At 43.1% G+C, this 26,417-nt stretch overlaps 2 protein-coding genes across 2 annotated transcripts in view; one reads left to right on the forward strand and one right to left on the reverse strand.

Moving 5' to 3' along the window:
* Positions 1–7,292, forward strand: part of LOC115179286 (beta-galactoside alpha-2,6-sialyltransferase 2) — a 28,969-nt gene extending 21,677 nt beyond the window's left edge. The window contains exons 5-6 of the mRNA XM_029740670.1: positions 958–1,132; positions 5,159–7,292. Of these exons, the coding sequence (XP_029596530.1) occupies positions 958–1,132; positions 5,159–5,406 (423 nt within the window). The 3' untranslated portion in view covers positions 5,407–7,292. The remainder of the gene's footprint in view (positions 1–957; positions 1,133–5,158) is intronic.
* LOC115179287 (pinopsin-like) lies at positions 2,120–25,673 on the reverse strand. Its single transcript, XM_029740671.1, has 4 exons — positions 24,803–25,673; positions 9,080–9,405; positions 7,499–7,732; positions 2,120–4,340 (listed from the first exon to the last, which is right to left on the reverse strand). The coding sequence occupies exons 1-4, from the start codon at positions 25,170–25,172 to the stop codon at positions 3,993–3,995; spliced, it is 1,278 nt and encodes a 425-aa protein (XP_029596531.1). The 5' UTR covers positions 25,173–25,673; the 3' UTR covers positions 2,120–3,992.
* Positions 25,674–26,417: the final 744 nt, after the last annotated feature.

Genomic DNA, 26,417 nt, shown 5'->3' on the forward strand with positions numbered 1-26,417 from the left:
TAGCCAAGACATTTGCTCCAGACCCAGAATACATTTGAAACTAATTACTGTTCTTTATCTGATGCTTAAAAGGCATAATTTACTCCGTTTTGCCTCATGTTATCCTGACTGTTTGAAGAACCAGAGAGTTAACACGGTATCTGTCACCTAGCAGCTTAATGTTACTGGGCGTCAGAACAAAGGCTGCTATTTTCACTCTGCGGTCAAAGCATCCCCACGTTTATTGAGCAGATTACCTCTGTCAAATTCTGGCACCATGTTCCCCATTTAGTGCCCTTGTACTATAGGGAATAGGGTGCCATGTGGATGCAAAATGAGATTAACTTCCAGAACAGAGAGTTAATTAAAGCATAAATGCTGTGGTCGTTCATCAATACCTCCATTATACCTGCTATGGGAGTGTGGGAATGAGTATTGGTTTAACAAACCTTGACTTTAAAAGGTTGGGTCTCTCGTCATATTTTCAAGGGAAATATCCGTGCCTGACTTTGTTCCCTGAATCATAGATTTGACGGATTCTTGTGTAAGCAGTGGCGTATGAAAGGAACATGTATTTATACAACATTTTAGCTTGGGGCGTTGGGATTCCTGTGGTGACATTGTGAGTCAGTCAGTATGGTGGTGATGAATTCAAGCAAACCTGCATCACAATATTGGCACAATAGCTGTAACATTTGAACATGCATTCTTTCCCGTAGTCAAACAAAATACTAATACTAACTTTAGGTGCTCTTGAAATACATTAGCAGGTAGACTGCTCCGTAGCAGGCTGCTGTGCTACTGGAGTCATTTCATTTAACAAAGACACCATGTCAACACTGCAGTGGCAGCAGTGAGTCTGACACTTGGCAGATCCTGTCATGATTTGTGCTGACCCGGAGTAGCAGCGTTCTATGTGAGATAGCGTAAAGAAAGATGCTTGGTGCTGACTGAAGTGTCCTCTCCTCTTCTCTTCAGTGGTACAGGAACCCAGACTATGACCTGTTCACCCCGTACGAAGAACGCCGGCGGCTCCACCCCACACAACCGTTCTACATCCTCCACCCCAAGTTCATCTGGCAGCTGTGGGACGTGGTCCAGGGGAACACCCAGGAGAACATCCAGCCTAACCCCCCATCCTCTGGGTTCATAGGTGGGCATGCGCCTCTGGTCATCCACCCGGGCACCCACCCATCCATTTATCTGTTTGACCGCTGTGTCTGAAATGGTACCCTGTTCCCTATGACGGGAACACTCTTCAGCCAACGCGCATGGAATTCACAAAACTTGATTAACTATTGAGATGAAGCACATACTGCAGGCCTAGTTCAGAACACATATGGTGGTATCCTTGGTTCAATGAGACAAGCAGGCTTTAAGTAAATGGCAGCCAGAAGGATGCATGCGAGTGAGATCTGCGATTGCTCAAAGGTAAAAATAAAACGACAAAGCTTCATTGTTATTCCGTTTGTGTTCAACCTCAGTATCTATTTACAAGGTTACACAGTCAAGAGGCCACAGGTGCTCAATAACAATTGGCATTCCAGGAAGTCAATTATCTATTTTCTAAGCAAATACACATGTTCAAGTTAGCCTGGTGAGTAGGAGCGTTGGGCCAGTAACCGAAAGGTTGCTGGATCGAATCCCCGATCTGACAAGGTAAAAATCTGTCATTCTGCCCTTGAGCAAAGCAGTTACCCCACTGTTCCCTGGGCGCCGATGACGTGGATGTCAATTTAAAGCATATTAGGGGTAAGATTACGGCAAGGCAAAAAATAGTTTTTTCATCATATGTTTATACATATTCATCTATACCATTCTAAACCTGTATAAAATATTACCACTCACACATGGACCAAAAGTACGGAGGAGAGTCCAGAAAGAACAGCGGAATAGTGATTCATTCCTGTGTGTTGTTTTTCTCCCTCTTATTTTGTTCTCAATTTACATGAGGATGGGGCGGGGGTGTGTTACGACATAGACCCCATGGCAATTCCTGGAATCCAGCAGGAGGGCTTGAGGGGGCTGTGTCGCCCTGAGCACGTTACTGTGCTACCACCACACACACAGAAAGAGAACACACACTCATCGCCAGCAGCAGGACTCAGTGAGGCAGACCATGACTCACAGAAGGATTTTATTTGGGTTGCAGTCCATTTATTTAACTGTTTTTGGGTTACAGTTTATTAGGCAGTGAGAGGCAGTGCTGTTCAGTTTGTCGTGTTGATAAAGACAAGCAAGTGCCGTATGATGGCTACAGCCAGCCACTATGTGGCAGCCCAATGGGGGTGCAAGGCTGTTGACTTACCTCCTGGGAGCTTTAGACTTGTAGACTGAGGCACATGTCAACATGCAAAGCCAGATACTGCATGACTCAACACCACAGGCACAGAAAGATGGTAACTTTAACAGGTTGTGGCTTTCGTACAACCCCTGGCTGTCATCCCAGCATGCAAATATTGGTTGGATCAACATTGTTTCCACATTGTCGTAACTGTAAACAACATGTCAGTCAACTGACAATTGAACATTGTTATGGTCTCTTTTGCCCAATGGGATGATGGCTTCAAGAGTGCAAGACAAGTGTTGCAAACATGCACGCTTTCTGTTACACTTCTCCAACTGTTTCTGCCTTGTTACCCTCCCCACCCTGTAATGAAATGGAAAATCCCTTCACACTGTTGCCATACGTTTAATACCAGTTTAGGTTGTAATACTAGCCAGTTTTACACAGATCACCCAGGTGCATCATTTTATTAAATGTTCTTACGCACAGATATGATCTTAAATAGTTAATCCACAGCTATATAGTGATTTAATTACCATGAAGTAGGTGTGATCTAGAAATGATCATGATTATGTGTGATTTACACCCTTAGTTATGTGTATAAACATTGTGATTATCCTTCATATTGTTTCAAGAACTGATGGTATGCTGAAATGTAATTTAAAAACTGAGCCAATAAATGAGGCCCAAGGTGATTTGATCTCACAGATGAGGTACAAAGCATTCAGCTTCGCCAGCATCATTCACATAGGCTTCATAGCTGCTTTAGAACAAACAAATAGATGGACTGTCTGTTATTGCACTTCATTGGAAATGGCAACAGTTATGACAGCATACTGTAACAGTTATGACAAAAGCCTTTTTTCGTACTGTAACATTAATGACAACACTAAAGCCACCGCAGTCTTAATACAACTCTGGGGTCTATCGACGTAACAATATGATAACGGAGGGAAAAATACACTTTTTTTTTCTTTTTAAAAAAAAAGTAAACAACACCACACTGTTGCGTTTTCTCACGGCAAGACTTGACAGGAATAAATCTACACCTTTACTGAGTAACAAAGTAACAGTTGACCATCTAGATGGGTTGCGGCGGTTGACACACCTTCTATAACATGGATCATCAACTAGATTCAGCCGCGGGCCGATGTATTTATTTGTTTCTCGAGCGGATGGTCGGGGGGCCAGAACATAATTACTGCCAATTGACAGCAAGAAGCCCGAACATATATAACTTTTACTAAAGCATAATCATTTAAAAAACAGATTTCCAAACTTAAAATCAATTGGAGCCGATTTCATGTTCTTCCAGTCTCATATCCAACAACAAAAATACCACACAAAAAAATATATATATTAGTATTTATATTTGCCATGAACTTAGGGGGCCAAATAAATCCACCCGCAGGCCACCAGCTGGAGTACCCTGTTCTATAAGATAATAGAGCACAGTGTAGTTTCTGGGGTGATGACATGGAATAGATGACTTTGTTAGTAGAAGATATTGATAGTTCTGTCTGGATTAGATCACTGACTGTGTGTTTCGAAGAGTTCTCTGGTGACACATCGCCTCATGATGCATCATTTATGGGTAGTCTGTTGAGGCGTTCTCATGATGACATCACTATGGAGAGTTGTTGGGTGACGCCACATGACAAATGCCAGGGAAAACGCCGTATCCTCTAGAGTTCTCGGTGGTGACGCTATCATATAACACAGTGGATCACTGGATAGCGTTTGTCACGTGGGGGAAAAGGGGGGTGGGTTGAGAGGGGCTTCGGGGGGTACGCGGCTGTCCACAGGAAGTGATCTCTTGGTTGGTGTCTGGGCTGGTCTGTTCGGAGACGGGGGTGGTGACTTCCCGGTTGTTAGTGCTGCACTCCACTGTGTGGGGATGGTGGTTGTGGTTATGGTGGGTGGCGCCGGTGGAGAGCTGGGGCGTGACGGCTACGTTGTTACTGTGGCCCCGGCGGTTGAGCTGGATGACGGTGGTCTTGGAGGGCATGGAGGAGACGCCGTTCTCAGAACTGGGCCGCTTGCAGTGGAACAGGATCAGGAAACACCTGTAGAACTGCAAGGGAGGGACAAAGAGTGTGTGAGAGGGTGGGTGTGTGTGAGATGGGGGGGTGATGAGGGAGGGGGGGGTGTGATAAGGAGTGTGTGATAGGGGGGTGTGTGCGTTGCAAAATATATTTACACATGTTATTTAATCATTGCACCCATACTGCTTGCGCGCGCCAACGAGCATCTTCGTTGGCAGGCGCTAAAATAGAATTTGCTTCTATTTGTGACGCCGAACGCGATGCAAGTCCTGCCTCTCCCATCTCCTCATTGGCTTTTAGAAGCATATACCCACTTGCCATCTCCTCATTGGTTATACCCACGTGGGTGATTGAAAGATGAACTGAGATCAGTCGGTCGGCTGTGGTAATACACTTTATTATGAAGGTTAGTTATTATGAAAGTTAGATGCCAATCGCCATACAAAGTCCAAAGAAGATAAAGCCTGGAAGGAGGAGAGATGACTAGAAACGATTCGGTTGACTGTTTTATGTGTGGATTAATTGTTGGAGTAGAGGACCTTTCAGGTAAATAATAATTTCAGGTAAAATAACAACTCAATGTTTATATCCCAGGACAAATTTGCTAGCAACAGCAAGCTAGCTAGCTAAATTGCCATAAATATTTAATCGTTTTCGACCTGTCCCCAAATTAATATAATTGGTTCAGAGTTTGTTTTGATGTTTCAACCTGTGTGTCGTGATTGCGTTTGGTGTTGGGGGACAAAATCAATTTGCGGACGCACGCACTCGTGCGGTTTGGGCAAGGTGTTAGATTGCAGTATGAGCTGTAATGAATTAATCTTTGCCCTTTTTGTTTTGATTACAGGCATTGTCCTGATGATGTCGCTGTGCGAGGAGGTCCATGTCTATGAGTACATCCCCTCTCTGCGTCAGACAGACCTGTGCCACTACCACGAGCACCACTACGATGCAGCCTGCACCCTTGGGGCGTACCATCCCCTGCTCTTTGAGAAGGTACTGGTCCAGAGGATGAACAGCGCCTCCCAGCACGACCTCAAAACCAAGGGCAAGGTCACGCTGTCGGGGTTCAGCGCGGTCAACTGTGGGCCATGACCCCTGACCTTTTACGTCATATGACCTATGGCCATCTGGAGACAGAGTGCCGATACTAATCAAGCAACTGAAGAGGCTAAGTTGAGTCAGCACTGTCGTCCGTGGGCCATGATCTGGCTTTTGACCTTTGACCTGGACCGCTGTCTGGAAAATCAGGATGAAAGTGAAGAGGAGGAGAGTGTTGCCAATACTAATCAATCTTAGGCTGTGGAGGCTAAGCGAGCGTGCTCGAGAACTGCCTTTGTCACAATGGATAGTGTCAACAACTGAAGCTGCTCTGGCCATCCGGTTCGGAGACCAGAGACTGTCAGAGTGTTGAACTGACAGTTGTTTCAACATTAAAAGAAGTGAAATAGTTTAAAGGCCGAACTCTGAAGTGCAGAGAAATGTATTTTGTTTTTCGCTGAGCCTGGAAAAAGAAGAACCAGCCCGTTGCTGCTGGTTAGGATAGCAATAGTCAACATTGTTGAAAGGAGGGGGGGGGCGTTTAGGGCATGTCGATGTCATGTTGTATTGTGTAATGAAGTAGTCCTTCAGGGATGTATTCCTACTGGAGAGATGGGTCATCTTTTTAAGGTATTGTTCTTGTGACACAATGTTGTACATGAGAGAGGTCTGGGTATGAATGTGAAAAAGTGATCTATAGATTCAAATATTGAACATCGGTCAAAGGCATGTTTTTCTGATTCAACTAATGAGGTGCATTTTCATGTACAGGTCATGTATGTTTAGAGCATTAAAATACAGAATTGAAAACATGCCGTGTAAAGGGTTTACTTGAGAGGGTAGGTTTGAATTTAAGCCGTTCAAAAAAGCATGTTGTGTTCCTTTTGATAAAGAATATTGCAGACCTTATTTGAAAAATTCAGGGATAGTAGTGTATGTAGGTCTATGGGGAAAAACAACCACTTTTCACTTTTTTTGCATGAACCAGTCTCACTCAACCTAACCACTGATCTGTGTGTATGTGAGTAAGGAACTCAAACTTTCTTAATGTTCTCATGTCCTCTGTACGTACGCTATTTAAAGTTACTGTACCTCAACGACTAGATGGTAAAACTGACAGAAGTTACTTTTCCTGGCCTTGATATGATTCTACAGCCACACTGTGTAAATAGAATGTAAATGTGGTTTGTTTGCCTATAGAAGTCTGGTCAAGTGTAATGCGATGAATGTAGCTATGAATAGTTTGAGGCACATTTATAATAAAAAAGTAACCTTTATTTAAACTAGGCAAGTCGGTTAAGAACAGATTCTTATTTACAATGACGGCCTACCCCCTGGCCAAACCTGGTGTGTGCCACCCTACGGGGCTCCCAATCACAGCCGGATGTGATACAGCCTGGATTCGAACCAGGGACTATAGTGACGCCTCTTGCACTGAGATGCAGTGCCTTAGACCGCTGCGCCACTCAGGAGCCCAGCGCTCTAAGGCTTTTGGCAATGGTGATATAGACTTGATACTGTGCCAAATGTTCCCCATGTGAAGTTAATTAGCACTACGTCTTCTAGGAGTTAACCACTACAAAAGCAAAGCAGAGGCCTCAGCTTGGAAATATAAATGGACAGAATGTCCTTACGATGATTCACGTGTTTGGTGCATTCCATTCCCAATATAAACAAACACAGCAATAGAAATGTCATTTTTCTTTTGAATGATTTTTTTTGGAGAAGTGTTTGCTGATCTAGTGTTGAGGGTAAACACTATAATATTCACACCTTTTGGGATCTTTAAACAAAAATCATGTTGTTTTTACAGATAATTTTCTATAGCCAGAATCAGTTTGTACTGAACATAATTTGTTAGTTTGTATAAACTTTGTATTTCTTTTCCATTGTTTTCTACTTAAACTGTTGTGAATAAAGATATTGTACTTGCCTTGTGATTTGACCCTTGTCTAACTAGCTGTTTAACTACATATCCCACAATTCAAGAGGCAAGGGCTGTATCTCAATTGCTTAAAAATATATTACCTGCTCGTCTCCTCCCTTTGATTGAAAAACACTTGACCAGTGTAAGAAATAATGGTGGAAGCTGTAACGAAGGAGAGGAGGTGAGTAGACACACATTTTTGGTTTAGGTTCTGCTCACCTGTTTGTTCATGAGTATATAGATGAGGGGGTTGATGACAGTGCTACTCTTAGCCATGATGGAGGGCACCACGGTCACGATGGGGGTGATGAGGCCCGGGTGTCCAAAGGTGGCCATCATGGCGATCACGCCGTAGGGCATCCAGCACAGCAGGTAACACACAACCGTAGTGATCACCATGAACAGGATGTGGAACTCTCTCCGCCGCGCCGCCGACTTACGGATCCGCCCCACCTGGGAGGAAATGATCATACATAAAGTTGTGCATAAATGTATGTCCTGAGAGGCCAATCACATAGGAGGATGTAGATGGACATACAAGGTCTTGTTACAATACTTAGAGAAATGTAATTTCCTTCCTTCACTGCTCAGGCTAATCAATGTTTACATTTGTATTTTATATAAAAGCCTCCTTTCCCTCCTTGACATAGGCTAATCAGTGTCATACTTATCACCAATACTTTAAAAAAAAACATCCTTCCTTGTAATAGGCTAATCACTGTTTCAATTATTTTAATAATGACTTTCCCTTCCTCCCCTATTAACCTGACAGGACTGGTTGAGTGAAGCAGGGTTTCCAGTTCACTACCTTTACCTATCCTGTCATGTCACATCAGTTGTTGCTTAATCTTCCAGGAAGGCAGAGCGCTTTTAAAAAAGTATTATAATAGGGCTACGCAAGTCTAAACACTTACAATCTCATTACCAGGCCAGACCTGTCTGATCTGAGTATTCTGAAACACCTGTAGCCTTAAGATTCATCCCAGCTGAGAAAAAAAACTGCCTAATTATCTAGTCACAAGATGTTTTCTTTCTAGGATATCAGTCTTAATTGCAGTGGAGGAAAGGGAACCAAGTGTTTTTTTAAAAACACCATCTGTCCAATGAACAGTCTTAATCATGTAAAAGTAGTGTTCAGTTTCTCTCTTTGCGCGCACTCTCTCCTACTCTCTTCTCTCAATCCTACCAATCCGTAACCACCAACTTCCTTTCCAAGCATCTCAGTCTACAGACCACTGAAGACAGGCCATCTTACTACAGGAAGTCCATATGAAGGAGAAGTACTGAGTGCATATTATGTCTATATATATATATGTATGTCAAACACCTTATTACTTAAACACGGGGGGGGGGGGGGGGGTGGAGACACCAGATAACGCTGACTGAGAGAGCGAGATATAGGCAGTGCTTCAGAATTCTACCCAATAACTGACAGTTTTAACGCTGCAAGTCTTTCTGATTATCAGTGGTTTATCAGCAGGTTCAGACCCTGACCCAACATGCTGATCTCCTCTGATTCCTATCTCCTCTGTTCAACCCTCACTTCTATTGATGTTTTATTGACGAAAACACACACGTGCACTGGAAAATGTACCCATCCATGTTGGTTTTAGGTACTGTAAACACCTACCACTTCTACAGATCACTTCTTCACAGGTAGATGATTACAGTTGTCAGAATAAGAAGTGGTTGGGTGAAGAGTAGCGGTTAAACAGAATATGTGAAGTCTAAACATTGCATGGTGTGTTTCATTTCAAGCCATTTTCATTTGAACCCATGTGGACAGGTGGGACAGCACACCTGTTTGACAGCGTAGAGCAGCCTCCCATAGCAGTAGACCATGACCAGCACAGGCAGCCCCAGACAGAAGATGAACAGGCAGATGATGTAGGAGTGAGACTGGGGCGTCTGGGATGTCCAGGTGACCGAGCAGCTGGTCCCGGCCCCCTCCAGGCCGTAACTACTCCAGCCCAGCAGGGGGGGCACTGTCCAGAACAGGGAGTAGAGCCAGGAGCCCACCACGGCCAGCAGAGGCTTGCGGTAGTCGGGGGCTTGCTTGTTGTACACGGTTAAGGTGCTGTAGCGGTCATAGGAGAGGAAGGCCAGCGAGATTAGCGACACAATTCCTGAGAGATGGATAGAGAAAGAGAGGGATGTAGGGAGAGGAGGGAGGGAGGGAGAGAATGAGAGAAAGAGAGACAGACCGAGAGAGAGAGAGACAGACCGGGAGAGAGAACAAGAGGGATGGTGGTATACCGTGATTACCCATTACATGGATTATTGCGAGACAGTCACTGAGACAGATTATGGTGCACTGGCAGGCTACCCTTTAAAACAGACCAACTGCATGCGTTCTGCTTGGCTTTTCTAAACTGAGCCTTAATACCCAAGTAAATGATCACTTTTGAAGGGCGAACATATGAAATTGCCTATTTTATACGGCTATTTTAAGCAGCCCCATGAACACATCACAGTGAGCATTACAGCAATGAAGAGGAATATTCCAGCCCCTGCAATTATGAAAACACTACTGTAGTTTTCAGTTACATTTTGAAAGCTAACTGCCTTCAGTTGTCTAAGTCCAGTGGGATCTGTGAGAAGTTAAGCACTGCAGTATGTTAGCAGCTAATAGTGACAAGTCCAGTAATCATATGCATATGGTCCTCTATACTGGATTTCTACACTCTTAGATAAAAGGATTCCAAAAGGGTTCTTTGGCTGTCCCCATAGGACAACCCTTTTTGGTTCCAGGTAGAACCCTTTTTGGTTCCAGGTAGAACTATTTTGGGTTCTGTGTAGAACTCTCTGTGGAAAGGGTTTTACATGGAACCCAAAAGGGTTCTACCTGGAATCAAAAAGGGTTTTCCTATGGGGACAGCAGAAGAACCGTTTTAGGTTCTAGATAGCAAGATTTACCGGATAATACTTTAATTTAGCCAAACATATCTTGTCACTTCAAGGGGAATATCATATGATGCTTGTACTGTATGTATTTGTATTTGTATTTATTATGGATCCCCATTAGCTGCTGCTACTCTTCCTGGGTTCCAGCTAATTTAAGGCAGTTTATACAATTTGTGTGTGTGTGTGTGTGACAATAAGATGTTATCATCAGGGCTTTTGAAGTATCCCAGCTCAATGAGTGTGTTCCTGCTGAAAGACCTTCTCTTCCTGTCTAGCCCAGAGGCAGGTTCCTGATGCATAGCCTTAACCCAGGACAGACAGGGACATCTCAATCTTGGAAACAAATAGATAGGGGGAGCAATACAAGGAGCCACTCCAGACACCATATAGCATCAAAGTTGTTAGAGTCAAGGTGATCGTTCCCACAAAGAAAGCCAGTCTCCAGCCACCGCTCTTCCTTGATAAGTCTATTTTGGGAAGTGAAGACACGCATGCAGACAAAAACATGCGCACGTGGACACACACACAAGTGGGAGAGAGAGACTCTCAGGGGTCTACAGTAAAGGCCCCTGACAGGGCTTGTTTTCACATCACATATCAATGAAATGAGAAAATAAATGAGATAATACATTTTCCTCTCATATAATATTTCTCACCATCATGGCAAGTTAAGTGCGTGTGTGTGAGTGGGACTGCGGTATGTGTGTATAGGGTTATTAAGTGCTGTGCTGAAATGATGCATTTGCTGTAAATGAGTCACTGCATCACTCCATATGTTCCACTGTAATTACTGCGTTATCAGATATGATTTAATTGACAGCTGATGAAGTGGTTTATATTATGCATTTGGAATAAGACACTATGTGAAATGCCTGCAGGGTACTAGCAACATGTACAGATGGCTTAATCAAATCCCAAAGTTGAGCAACTGAAGTGTCAAAATCCCTCTTATTCCCTACTGATACTCCTATCACTGCCATCAATTACATCGGTCCATTATCTGTCACAACAGCTAGTGGTATACTGCGTTCTGTATTCCATCCTACCCAGAACCGATTCCAGCGAATCACACAATGGATAAACTGAAGTGATACTGGTTATAGCAGTGTGTGGCTCTTTCTTTTCTCCTAAGATATAATGAAGTGATTTCCACGCACCTGTAAAAAGGCAACTCAGATGTGCCAGTGCTTTTCCTACAGTGAATCACACAATGGAACATGTCACAGATGATCTCCCGGCTGTGAACGTTTGCTTCCTCCACCTGTTACCTAACCTGTCTATGCTAACGACAACGATGTACAGAGCACAAACAGGAACCCCCTATGGTCCTCCAGCCCCCTGTATAATGAAGACACACACACACAGATGAGTAACAAACCCCCCCGTCATGGTTACCCTGTCAGGCCAAGAGGACAGTATTCAGCCCAAACTGACTCATCTCTACAAGCAGTAGCATGCCCACCCATCTTAATCAACTCTCTCTGTCTTCAGGCTCTTCCCACACAACCCCCATGCCCAACAATTAACATTCATGTAATTTATTGTATGTTAATAGAAAAAAAATTGTCAATCATAATTCTAGGTAACAGAAAAAAATTGTTAATTATAATTCTAGGTAACAGAAAAAAATAGTTAATTATAATTCTAGGTAATAGAAAAAAATAGTTAATTATAATTCTAGGTAATAGAAAAATATTTAAATATAATTCTATGGTGTGGAATATGGTCATATATTCTGAGAAATTGATAATCGTGTTAGACAATTGGACATTATAATGGTAATGTTATGTCAATGTATAGGTCTTAAAGTTGAAATCATTGAATAGAAATATACATTTTGCTTATATATTGTGGAAGATTTAACCACACTGTTCATCTAGGTTCTATCATTTGTTTTAGTAGCGGTAACTGGGAAGCCAGTATTCATTAACTACAGTTGAAGTCAGAAGTTTACATACACTTATGTTGGAGTCATTAAAACTCGTTTTTCAACCACCACAAATTTCTTGTTAACAAACTATAGTTTTGGCAAGTCGGTTAGGACATCTACTTTGTGCATGACACAAGTAATTTTTCCAACAATTGTTTACAGACAGATTATTTCACTTATATTCACTGATCACAATTCCAGTGGGTCAGAAGTTTACATACACTAAGTTGACTGCGCCTTTAAACAGCTTGGAATATTCCAGAAAATGATGTCATGGTTTTAAAACCTTCTGATAGGCTAATTGACATCATTTGAGTCAATTGGAAGTGTACCTGTGAATGTATTTCAAGGTCTACCTTCAAACTCAGTGCCTCTTTGCCTGTCATCATGGGAAAATCAAAAGAAATCAGCCAAGACCTCAGAAAAAAAAATTGTAGACCTCCAAGAGTCTGGTTCATCCAGCAATTTCCAAACGCCTGAAGGTACCACGTTCATTTGTACAAACAATAGTACGCCAGTATAAACACCATGGTACCACGAAGCCATCATACCGCTCAGGAAGGAGACTCATTCTGTCTCCTAGAGATGAACGCACTTTGGTGCGAAAAGTGCAAATCAATCCCAGAACAACAGCAGTGAAGATGCTGGAGAAAACAGGCACAAAAGTATCTATATCCACAGTAAAACGAGTCCTATATCGACATAACCTGAAAGGCCACTCAACAAGGAACTGCTCCAAAACTGCCAGACTACGGTTTGCAAATGCACATGAGGACAAAGATCGTACATTTTGGAGAAATGTCCTCTGGTCTGATGAAACAAAAATAGAACTGTTTGGTCATAATGACCGTCGTTATGTTTGGACGAAAAAGGGGGACGCTTGCAAGCCGAAGAACACCATCCCAACTGTGAAGCACGGAGGTGGCAGCATCATGTTGTGGGGGTGCTTTGCTGCAGGAGGGACTGGTGCACTTCACAAAATAGATGGCATGATGAGGAAGGAACATTATGTGGATATATTGAAGCAACATCTCAAGACATCAGTCAGGAAGTTAAAGCTTGGTTGCAAATAGGTCTTCCAAATGGACAATGTGTCACATGGAATGACGCTAGAGAGGAGAAGCAGGTATGGGGAGGCAAACATTTAATGTAGAACAGACATGGAACAAGACAGGAACAGCATCAGCAAACGAGTAACAGACAAAAACACTCAATGCAGCAGCGGGGAACAGAGCAAGGGAACTGACAAATATAGGGGAGGTAATAACAGGTGATGAGTGAGTCCAGGTGAGTCCAATATCACTGATGCGCGTGACGAGGGAAGGCAGGTGTGCGTAATGGATGATAGGAGTGTGCAATGCAGGGCAGCCTGGCGCCCTCAAGCACTGGGGGGGGGGGGGGGAGCAGATGTGACAGTACCCCCCCACCCGGCGTCCCACCTGGGCGAACCGGCCGAGACATGGGCACTGGGCAAGGCGGTTGGGGCGTGGAAGCCCAACGAACTGGCAGGAGCGTGAGAGCCTGGCGAGCCAGCCGAGGCAAGACGCCTGTCGATCCCGCTGCAAAGAGAGAGCCCGAAGATCTGGTGGAGTGTAATGTGGGATGGGAAACCGCCGAGCCAACCGAGGCAAGGAAGCCTCTCGAGCCAGCCAGGGTGTGAAAGCCCGACGGGCTGGCTTAGGCACCCCCGATTCCATCGACGGCGGAATCCACCCCAACGTCACCAAAAAAACAAACAAAAAAACTCCTGGACCGGCTGGGCGAACAAGAACTGACGATCCGGCTGAGGCCCGACGTGGATGGGAACCATCCGAGCCAACTGGGGAAAGGAGCGGGAGCAGACATGACACAATGACCCCAAGCATACTTCCAAAGTCGTGGAAAAATGGCTTAAGGACAACAAAGTCAAGGTATTGGAGTGGCCATCACAAAGCCCTGACCTCAATCCTATAGAAAATTTGTGGGCAGAACTGAAAAACCATGTGCGAGCAAGGCCAACAAACCTGACTCAGTTACACCAGCTCTGTCAGGAGGAATGGGCCAAAATTCACCCAACTTATTGTGGGAAGCTTGTGGAAGGCTACCCGAAATGTTTGACCCAAGTTAAACAATTTAAAGGCAATGCTACCAAATACTAATTGAGTGTACGTAAACTTCTGACCCACTTGGAATGTGATGAAAGAAATAAAAGCTGAAATAAATCATTCTCTCTACTATTATTCTGACATTTCACATTCTTAAAATAAAGTGGTGATCCTAACTGACCTAAGACAGGGAATTTTTACTAGGATTAAATGTCAGGAATTGTGAAAAACTGAGTTTAAATGTATTTAGCTAAGGTGTATGTAAACTTCCGACTTCAACTGTACATATACCCCTTGGCCATATCATCCCCCAAAATGGTCTCCAATTCCACTGATGACACATAAATCTATGTTCAATCCAAAACTACCTCTGACCTCCCCCCACCATCACGCATCAGCTGTTAAAAATAAATAAAATCGTGGAGAAGCTTTCTGAAGCTCAACATTTGCACCTGACAAATCCTTGCATGGCTTAGCTCCCTCCTGTCTCTCTGACATGCTAAACATCTACACCCCCAACCGCAGCCTTCGATCCTTTGACTCAGGCTTACTGGTCGCCCCCCTCACCAGACTACACTCCATGGGGGGGATCGTGCCTTCACTCTCTGGAACTCTCTCACCCCTGAACTCCCCGATTCCGACTCCATCCAAATCTTCAAAAACAACCATTTCAGACTAGCATTCAGCCTATAGCATTTTAAACCGTCTAGCTCTTTTTATTTTTTTCTACCTGTCGTGTTACAGAGGTCACTCAAGTAGCCTCTCAATTTCAACTGCCTTTATGAGCTTTGACTTTGTTATTGCTGTTGTTGCTGTATTCCCCCATGTATTAATTATCTTGCTATTTTTGGGTGCCATGTGCCTTTGTTGTAACGCACCTTGCTTTTAGTATTGCCATGTTTATTTTGGCTATTTTATGTTTTACTCTGTAAGTGTCCCTAGGTATCTTCAAAGGCACAAATACAATATATTATTATTATATAAATGCTGCTGCAAATGAAAATGTTGCTGTAGGAAGATGCTGAGGCTGATGCTTTAATAAGGACCTCTGAGCCCCGACTGGTAACCTTTCAACATAAGTCCACTAATTTATCGAGGGGTGAGAAAGCGGTGTCAAATTCAGAAAACAGCCTGGCTAAGCTCTGTAGCTCGCAACAGTGGGCACATGCTGCATGTCTGTCATTACAGATTGGATATACAATCTACTCGGCTCCGCTCCCCAGTTACATTTCTTTGACTCAATCAGTGCAAGGCACACAATCACACTCCCTCCTTCGAGGACCAGAGGGCGGAAAAGACGCTACAGCAGCAAGGCCAGTGATTGGCTCTTCCCTCTGGTTGACCCCTAGGGGAGCCGACCTGTCAGTGCAGATGAGGAAGCGGCCGAGTTCATCCATGTCATTTAACACTCTTCCCTCCACCAAGAGACTAGAGAGACAGTCAGACTCAGACCATGGTCCATTTATCATGCCCAGGTTTCTCATATGCCAATATTCAATATTGAATTCCATCTAGAAATCTCATAGGAGTCCCTGATTGTATATAAAGCAACATTTTCCCTCTTGAGAAACCTCCGTGCCAAATTATACATTATGAATTTCCCAAGGTTTTCATCGATTCATTTGCCCTTTCATTTTTTTATTTGGTATCTCATCAACCTCTGGGTCGCCCTTACAGAGTAATTATATTATCTCACATGTATCAAAATGTAACTATCTCAACATTACTATTTTCTATAAATAGATCCACAAGAAACAGTGAACCAATACCGATAACTTACCAAGCTATAGTATGCATGAGAGCATCCAGTAATACACACAGAATGTATGTGATACATATATCAGTGGGCATTACATACATTCTTAATATAGAATTCAATTAGATGTATGGAGTCACAAAGGACATACAGTGCCTTCGGAAAGTATTCAGACCCCTTGACTTTTTCCACTTTGTTACGTCACAGCCTTCTTCTAAAATGTATTAAATCTTTTTTTCCCCCTCATCAATCTACACACAATACCGCATAATGACACATTTATATTAAAAAAAACTGAAATATCACAGTTACATAAGTATTCAGACCCTTTACTCAGTACTTTATTTTTTAACATTACATTTTTTTAACTAGTCAAGTCAGTTAAGAACAAAATCTTATTTACAATGATGGCCTAGGAACAGTGTGTTAACTTCCTTGTTCAGGGGCAGAATTACAGATTTTTACCTTGTCAGCTTGGGGATTTGATCTAGCAACATTTCGGTTACTAGCCCAACGCTCTAACCGCTAGGCTACCTGCCACCTTTGGCAGTGATTACAGCCTCGAGTCTTCTTGGGTATGATGCTACAAGCTTGGCACACCTGTATATGGGGAGTTTCTCCCATTCCTCTTTGCAGATCCTCTCAAGCTCTGTCAGGTTGGATGGGGAGCATTGCTGCACAGCTATTTTCAGGTCTCTCCAAAGATGTTTGATCGGGTTCAAGTCCGGGCTCTGGCTGGGCCACTCAAGGACATTCAGAGACTTGTCCCGATGCCACTCCTGTGTTGTCTTGGTTGTGTCGTTGTCCTGCTGGAAGGTGAACCTTCGCCCCAGTCTGAGGTCATGAGTGCTCTGGAGCAGGTTTTCATCAAGGATCTCTCTGTACTTTGCTCCGTTTATCTTTGCCTCGATCCTGACTCGTCTCCCAGTCCCTGCGCTGAAAATCATCCCCACAGCATGATGCTGCCACCACCATGATCACCATAGGGATGGTGCCAGGTTTTTTCCAGACGTGACGCTCAGCATTCAGGCCAAAGAGTTCAATCTTGGTTTCATCAGCTCTGAGAATCTTGTTTCTCATGGTCTGAGTGTTTTTAGGTGCCTTTTGGAAAAATCCAAACGGGCTGTCATGTGCCTTTTACTGAGGAGTGGCTTCTGTCTGGTCACTCTACCATAAAGGCCTGATTGGTGGAGTGCTGCAGAGATGGTTGTCCTTCAGGTTCTCCCATCTCCACAGAGGATCTCTAGAGGTCTGTCAGACTGTCCATTGGGTTCTTGGTCACCTACCTGACCAAGGCCCTTCTCCCCCGATTGCTCAGTTTGGCCGGGCGGCCAGCTCTAGCCAAATTTGACAGATTGATGTTATTTTTTTGTTGAAGGAAAGCTTCTAAATTGCTTTCAACACTTCATGGACATTTGCATTGCATAGCGATTGGTGCAATGAAGTGGCGGCAGCCTATCATAAGAATTGGGGGTGTGGCCTATTGTGGGACGTGTCTTTCAAGTGGTTATTTTTGGCCACCCGTGCAAGTGAATTCCATTCCAGGTAATGTGTTCTGTATTTTGTTTTTCATGACTTTATGTTTACTGCCAGCACTAAATCTTAAATGATATCTGTGTATGTACTGTGATAATAAAGAAATGGTCACAATTTGCTTAAAATAAGTCTTATTTAAAGAAAGTATTTTGAGTTATGGAACCAACTTAATACAGTATCTTGACTACCGGGAAATAGATTTAATTGTTTTGAACCCAATTGAAGAAAATCCGATAGTTAATTCCAAAGTAAAAAATCGACTTGGTAAAATGGTGTTGTATATTAGTTAGTATTTATGTTATTTATTAGGTTTAACCAAAGGGGAAAAGTAAATAGAGTGTTGAAAGAAATAGGTTGCAACTTGAAATCTAAGTTTTTTTAATAATCAAATATAACAGTTGGCATTGAATCATATATTTGGTTTCAACAAATATACTTTTTTTCAATTGAGAAAACCTAACTAATTTACTTGTAACATTTTTTGGGGTTGATCCAGTCATTTTTTCTATATTTGTATGTCATTCTACGTACATACAGTCACTTAGGGTTTAAATCTAAAGCAGTCATTACAACATGCTTTGAACCATGATGACTTGTGTAACCTCATCTTCCAATCTCCCACCATCTCCATCCCATGTTAGTTCATTTCTGTGAGCGTACTTCCTACACTCCAGAAGGTCCTCCTCTCCTCACAGCATGTTCTAACCTAAAAGGTCTTTTTAATCATGTCTATCAGCGCCCCTCCAGATTACTCTGGAAAACAGAGATTTGGGCCCTGCCACGCTTGAACACAGGAAAAAAGATCCATTCCAGATAAACAGAAATGTCTATGGTTGTGCAGAGGTGTGTGGATCCCTTCTTCTGTTTGGAGGCTGTTTTTTGGAGAGTAGACCTAAAAGTTTGTGGAGAATAGTAGATGTTCGGGAGCTGGTTTTGGCTTCAGACCTCCACTTTAGGTACTGCTGGGTAGCGGATGGCCGGGAGGCCAGGTTCGGAATGAGGACCCCACTCAACAGCTGTAGCCCATTAGTCGCCATCTGCCAAGTGACTTTGCATGGTAACCTCTCTTAATTTAACTACCCAAGATGCTTCAAAGGCCCAGGTCATCTGTTAATTATTCAACAGTAGTAGGGACAAAAAGTCTAAATTATTGAACATTATATGAAAATGCAAGGTGACGCACTCTTTGCTCAAAGTAAAGTTCCTACATCTATATTGATCTCATAACTAAGAGCATATTACTGACCACTGCAGTGCAGTTTGTGTGCACGACTTCTGCAGAGGGTTTCAACTGCGCACAGTATGGCACATAGAAATATAATTAATCTTCCTGCTTTACTTTGTGGCCGCTGGTCCACCCATCATGGCACATTGACTTCAATAGGGATGCCGGTTCTAGTAAGTTAATTTCTATGGTATCCCACCACCTGCGGTGGAGTTACGCTAAGCCCTGAGCACTATTGAGAAACAGGGAATGGATGGAGAGAGTGGGTGGGGCTGACTTGCTCGGTGCAGTGTGACTCACAGAGGGAGAAATGTCTTGGTATTTCAGTGGCCATTCACAGTTCACACGCCATCCTGCAGATTCCATCTCAGAGGTTGAGGTCACCTTGGTGGACCAATATTAACAACCAGCGGAGAGGAGGCTGGATGGCTGTTTTTAGCCAGGGGAGGAGTATAGGGCCTTGTAGGTGTCTGTCATCTTCACTGTGTCATTGTGCAATGGGCTGCTGTTCTGGAAAACTTACCTCTATTGGGTACATTTTGTCCATTAAAAGGCCAGGGTGTGAAATGAATGTGGTTTGGAGTTTCTGGATTCTGGAACAGCATGTACTGCACCCTATTAAATTAGCAAAACACTTTGACATCAACACTATTATGCTCCAACAGAGGGAAGCATTGGTATAATCCAAATTGCAGTAGTGTAACCCCTCTCAAATACTCATATTCAAATCAAAATCACATTTTATTTGTCTCATGCACCCAATACAACAGCTGTACAAAAAAGGTGCTATGTAGAACCTAAACTGGTTCTTTGGATGTCCCCATATGAGAGACCTTTGAAGAACCCTTTTTGGTCCCAGGTAGAACCCTTTTTGAATTCCATGTAGAACCCTTTACACAGAGGGTTCTACATGGAACTCAAAAGAGTTCTACCTTGAACCAGAAAGAGTTATCCTATGGGGACAGCCAAATAACCTTTTTGGAACCCTTTTGTCTACGTTAACGTGAAATGCTTACTAACAAGCCCTTTCCCAACAATGCAGGATTAAAAAGTAAGAAATTTGCACCCAAAAAAAGGAAATAGTAACACAATAAAATAACAATAACGAGGCTTTATACAAAGAGTACTGGTACTGAGTCAATGTGCAGGGGTACGAGGTAGTTGAGGTGATTGAGGTACTATGTACATGTACAGTGGGGGAAAAAAGTATTTGATCCCCCGCTGATTTTGTACGTTTGCCCACTGACAAAGAAATTATCAGTCTATCATTTTAATGGTAGGTTTATTTGAACAGTGAGAGACAGAATAACAACAAAAAAATCCAGAAAAACACATGTCAATAATGTTATAAAATGATTAGCATTTTAATGAGGGAAATAAGTATTTGACCCCCTCTGCAAAACATGACTTAGTACTTGGTGGCAAAACCCTTGTTGGCAGTCACAGAGGTCAGACGTTTCTTGTAGTTGGCCACCAGGTTTGCACACATCTCAGGAGGGATTTTGTCCCACTCCTCTTTGCAGATCTTCTCCAAGTCATTAAGGTTTCGAGGCTGATGTTTCGCAACTCGAACCTTCAGCTCCCTCCACAGATTTTCTATGGGATTAAGGTCTAGAGACTGGCTAGGCCACTCCAGGACCTTAATGTGCTTCTTCTTGAGCCACTCCTTTGTTGAATTGGCTGTGTGTTTTGGGTCATTGTCATGCTGGAATACCCATCCACGACCCATTTTCAATGCCCTGGCTGAGGTTCTCACCCAAGATTTGATGGTACATGGCCCCGTCCATCGTCCCTTTGATGTGGTGAAGTTGTCCTGTCCCCTTAGCAGAAAAACACCCCCAAAGCATAATGTTTCCATCTCCATGTTTGACAGTGGAGATGGTGTTCTTGGGGTCATAGGCAGCATTCCTCCTCCTCCAAACACGGCAAGTTGAGTTGATGCCAAAGAGCTCCATTTTGGTCTCATCTGACCACAACACTTTCACCAGTTGTCCTCTGAGTCATTCAGATGTTCATTGGTAGATTTCAGATGGGCATGTATATGTATTCTTGAGCAGGGGGACCTTGCGGGCGCTGCAGGATTTCAGTCCTTCACAGCGTAATGTGTTACCAATTGTTTTCTTGGTGACTATGGTCCCAGCTGCCTTGAGATCATTGACAAGATCCTCCCGTGTAGTTCTGGGCTGATTCCTCACCGTTCTCATGATCATTGCAACTCCACAAGGTGAGATCTTGCATGGAGCCCCAGGCCGAGGGATATTGACAGTTCTTTTGTGTTTCTTCCATTTGCGAATAATCGCACCAAATGTTGTCACCTTCTCACCAAGCTGCTTGGCGATGGTCTTGTAGCCCATTCCAGCCTTGTGTAGGTCTACAATCTTGTCCCTGACATCCTTGGAGAGCTCTTTGGTCTTGGCCATGGTGCGGTTAGGAGAACTCCCTTTAAGAGTGTGCTCCTAATCTCAGCTCGTTACCTGTATAAAAGACACCTGGGAGCCAGAAATCTTTCTGATTGAGAGGGGGTCAAATACTTATTTCCCTCATTAAAATGCAAATCAATTTATAACATTTTTGACATGCGTTTTTCGGGATATTTTTGTTGTTATTCTGTCTCTCACTGTTCAAATAAACCTACCATTAAAATGATAGACTGATCATTTCTTTGTCAGTGGGCAAACATACAAAATCAGCATGGGATCAAATACTTTTTTCCCTCACTGTAGGTAGGGGTAAAAGTGACTAGGCAATCAGGATAGATAATAAACAGAGTAGCAGCAGCATATGTAAAGAGTGTGAAAGAGTGTGAATGTGTGCCTATGTGTGAGTGTGTGTGCAAGGCATCAATATGCATATGCTTTTTGTGTGTGTTTTGTGTGTATGAGCATATGTAGTGTGTGCGTGTATGTGTATGCGTGTGTTGGAATGTCAGTGTAGTATGTGTGCATAGAGCAAGTGCAAGAAAAAGGGGGTCAATGCAGATAGTCTGGGTAGCCATATGATTAACTGTTTAGTAGTCTTATGGCTTGGTGGTAGAAGCTGTTCAGGAGCCTTTGAGCCGTTTTTCTTCCGGTACCGCTTGCCTTGCGGTAGCAAAGAAACCAGTCTATGACATGGGTGGCTGGAGTCTTTGACACCATTTACATTTACGTCATTTAGCAGACGCTCTTATCCAGAGCGACTTATAGAGGTCCTGGATGGCAGGGAGCTCTGCCCCGGTGATGTACCCTCTGTAGTGCCTTACGGTCGGATGGCAAGCAGTTGCCATACCAAGCGGTGATTCAGCCAGTCAAGATGCTCTTGATGGTGCAGCTGTAGAACTTTTTGAGGATCTGAAGACCCATGCTAAATATTTTCAGAGGCGTTGTCGTACCGTCTTCACGATTGTGTTGGTGTGTTTGGACCATGATAGGTCCTTTGTGATGTGGACACCAAGGAACTTGAAGCACTCGACCTGCTCCACTACAGCCCTGTTGATGTGAATGGGAGTGTACTCGCCCCCCCGTTTCTGTAGTCCTGTAATCCACAATCATTTGTCTTGCTGACGTTGAGGGAGAGGTTTTAGTCTTGGCACCACACTGCCAGCTCTCCGACCTCCTCCCTATAGGCTGGCTCATTGTCGTCAGGGTGATCAGGCCTACCACTATCGTGTTGACTGCAAACTTAATAATGGTGTTGGAGTTGTACGTGGCCACGCAGTCGTGGGTGAACAGGGAGTACAGGAGGGGACTAAGCATGCACCCCCGAGGGACCCCCATGTTGAGGGTCAGGGTGGCGGATGTGTTGTTGCCTACCCTCCTCACCTGGGTTTTTTTATAAGGGTTTATACATATTTTATAAGCTGTTCATTTCAAGTTTGTAGTTCTATAATAAACAGTTGTCATAAACAGTTAACCCATTGTTTGAAATTGTGAGCTCGTTAGCTGCTTGTTAAATAATCAGCTCAGAAAATAAGAGCTTGGCTGTGACACAATTACTCCAACAGTTGATATTACTGAAAAGAATCCATTACCTGATATGTAAACACACAAAGGCCTAGAAGACTCTCCTTATCTTTTATTCTACCTAACAACTGCAGAGTGTAGCCTAGCAAGCCAACAGCCAGGCAGGGCTATGGCATAACAGGTCCTGGGCTCGGTGCTCTGCTATCCCATTAACAGACTGACCTTCTTATCAACCATAAACACCCCTCAGCCCGTTTTCAAAACACTCGGGTCATGTGATGTTACAAACACTGAGAATTGCCCTAGTTTTGCCCCTCAAACCAGAGACAAATGGGTTGGGCTGAGAAAAATTCTAGAAGGCCGAGATACTCCGAGACGATATTGAAGAAATTCACCATAACCACACCCACAAATTGTGGAAAACAAACATTATTTTCTATTGATCCCCGTTGTAAAAAAGCCAACTTCATAGTTGATTTTATGTTGTACAGAAATAACAAAACATGCCAAAAAGTAGCTGTATTGTTCAATGTACAAGTAACCAGGACAAAAATCCTGACCTACAGTTCACAACGCTCCGATACAGGGAAATACAGCCTGCAAGAAGAGCCGCTGATTTTGGCATTGTATATCGATTAACTCTCCTTAAATTATGATTTATTCGTTTTAGTCTCTGAATCATTTAATCAAACTGTTTACCACCAGTTCCTGATATCAGGGCACAAAAACTACAATCTGTCTCCTGAAATAGCCTAGTGTGTATGGGCACACATGTCATCTCAGTGCTGTACTCTTGACTACAGCGGCAAAGAGGCTTTGGCAGACTTATTGCTGAGACAATTTGTTCTACATTTTTGTGGTAAAGAGCAACATAGCAGGCTGTAGAATATTGGTGGAATAATGTAATCTTAGGGTAGCTGGAAGATGTAAAACTGCCATTTTAAGAAACAGGACATGGTAATGCATTCTCCTTTTTTGATATTCAATGGTAATTAAATGTTAATGATATTCAAATCCTGGCATGCACTCACTTCTCAATTCCCCTCACGAGTGTGCATTTTGTGGAACGCTTTGGTGGGAAAACATCTTGGGCCAATTAGGAGAAGTAACAGAATGGCATTTGAAGCAACAGGGCAACCTTATGCATTTGTCCTTTTTGATATTCAATTATATTGAATGATAATGACGATATTCTAAGCGTGCCCTCCCTCCTCAATTCCCCTCCCGCGTGCACCTTTTGAAAGAGTGTGAATCCCCGTTCCTCCTGCTGAACTTTCATCTCCATTTGATTTACAGTGAGTCCCACTTCATATTTATTCATACTGTATTCTAGTCAAGGCTCATCATATAACTACTGCTGTACACAGCTTTTCTACTCATACACTGTCCATACACACCATTATATACATAGATATTTATGTTCCCGGACATGGACATTGCTCGTTCTTATATGTCTTTCTTAATTTCTTTATTTCGATTTTTTGGGATTATGTATGTATTGTATTGTTAGGTATTACTGCACTGTTAGAGCTAGAAACATGAACATTTCGCTGCACCTTAACGTCTGCAAAATATGTGTACACAACCTGTACATTGCATTTGATTTGGATTCTAAATGATGGACTTTTTTTTGGAGGGGCAAATCAAGTCTAATTCCCTCTCTTTCTCGGTTTGACTTGGCAGTGAGAGTACACTGGAGTCACAATTAAACTGTCCGTGGGGCACAGATGTAACTGCTGACAACACACTATCCATAAAACAGTTCTGCTGTATGTGTGACATCAGGAACGATTGTGGGCTAACACGGTCATGTGGCACGCGGGAGATCCGAAAGTGGAAGTCCATCACTTCGCTCCAATAATTTAATCTCTGTACCCCCACACTACACCTTTCATCGGCAACATTATCTGATACAAATGACATACAGACAATCCCTAGTTCAGGACTCTCCAACCCTGTTCCTGGAGAGTAAACGTCCTTACGCAGTTGATTCTGATTATTAGCAGGTTGATAAAGTGAATCAACTCTTTGGAACCGTGATTTCCTTAAACACATTGATGAGGCATCGAGGCTTTGGTTGTGTAATTGTGAAAAGCATATAGTTACTTTGGTGACTATTTTGTTACGTAACAGCTTACTTAGCTCACCGAAGCAAGAGTTGGCGAAGCCGTACCACATGCACCCGTGCTTCCCGTACAGCCAGCGTGCGTGTAGACTGGATGCGAAGCTGAGCGTGGTGCCACAGAGGCACACCAGCATGTCACTCACGCTGATGTTCAGCAAAAGCATGTTCACCGGCGTCCGCAGAGTTTTGAACTTAATAAACAGGATCAATACCACCAGGTTATTGATGAAACCAAAAACCATAATAGATCCAAGGAAGACGGACATCACATGGTGTCCGGTCCGAGACAGTCTTTTCGCCGGGGGCTCGTTCCATTCTTGATCCAGAGAGCTCAGTGGATCCTCGATGCTTCCGTTAGAGCTGAAGTTTAAATTAGCCACCTCGGTATACATCGTTTTCAGTAATCCACATTCGAGAATGTCTCACATGGAGATACAATTATAATATTTCAACCGTCAATGAACTACAATAGGCAACAGCATCACGTTTTTAATTGGCAATGTCAACTGCCGACGGAGTTGTAGGCTAGAGGTGGTAGTATAGAGCCCACTGTAAAAAACTTCAACTTCATTTTCTGAACATGAATCCAGACTCCTTGTATCCTCAAGAGGTGCAAAACAGGCTCATTCGTAGTAGATAATTATGGTGTTGCAATTCGGAGTTGAAAATAATGTTTAATGCAAATAGAAATAGTAACGATAAATCAATAATAATGATAAATCAATAATAATAACCACTAATATCCGATCAATCCAGATGAATCTAAACAGGAATCAGGTCATCACCATGTAACACTTGCGTAAAATAAAACTAGTCGAAGCATTATAATACGATTATTATTATTATAAGGTTACTTTAGTTGGCTTGTCTCTCTCCAAAAGCTATGGCACAGACGAATACAATCCAATGGCACTTCTCTTCTCATAGCTCCTCCACATTCAGATTAGAACGCATAGACTGAGCGCGCGGCCTGCCTTTAGTAGCCACTGGGGGGGGGGGGAGGGGGCAGTGCCCTTGTGACAACAATTTTGGACCCCCTTGTGGCCCCCCTAAATGTGGAGTATGAAATAAGTTTTACATAACACATTTTTGCTATTGTTCTTTTTTTACATCCTTTATTAGACAGTGGCAACGATGATGATTATGTACATGGTCTTTTGCCTGCTAATGCCTGCCATGCAGTGAAGAAAACGATATGACAACAATAACGTCTAATGTAACTGGCCCCTCTAACAGTACAACTGACCCCAGCTTGGCCCCCCCAGTTGGGTTGCGCTTATCTGTCGCGAAGGCGACTAGAGCGTAACATAATGACGCAATAAAAAAAAGCAGAGAGAAAAAGCATTGTAGCCTCCCCCTTGTGTGTTGGTATAACTCACCCATTCCCCGACAGGTGAGTCATTTCTGAGATCTATCACGCAAACAAGTCCAAAGGGGACAAGCCCCTGGTAGCCTATTTTATGGTGGGTAAGCAGGCACTTCAACTACCAGTGGTCATTATGAATAATAACACTAAACTAACTCCATTCCTATTGAATTTATTGAAGAAGTTATTTAAACAAATGACACAAACCCAAAAGTAGGAGTTTGTTTTACACAATTGCATAGAAAGGTGTTTCATGTTTCATGTGTTCGTT

The sequence above is a fragment of the Salmo trutta genome, chromosome 39 (assembly GCF_901001165.1).
Source record: "Salmo trutta chromosome 39, fSalTru1.1, whole genome shotgun sequence".
Taxonomy (NCBI): domain Eukaryota; kingdom Metazoa; phylum Chordata; class Actinopteri; order Salmoniformes; family Salmonidae; genus Salmo; species Salmo trutta.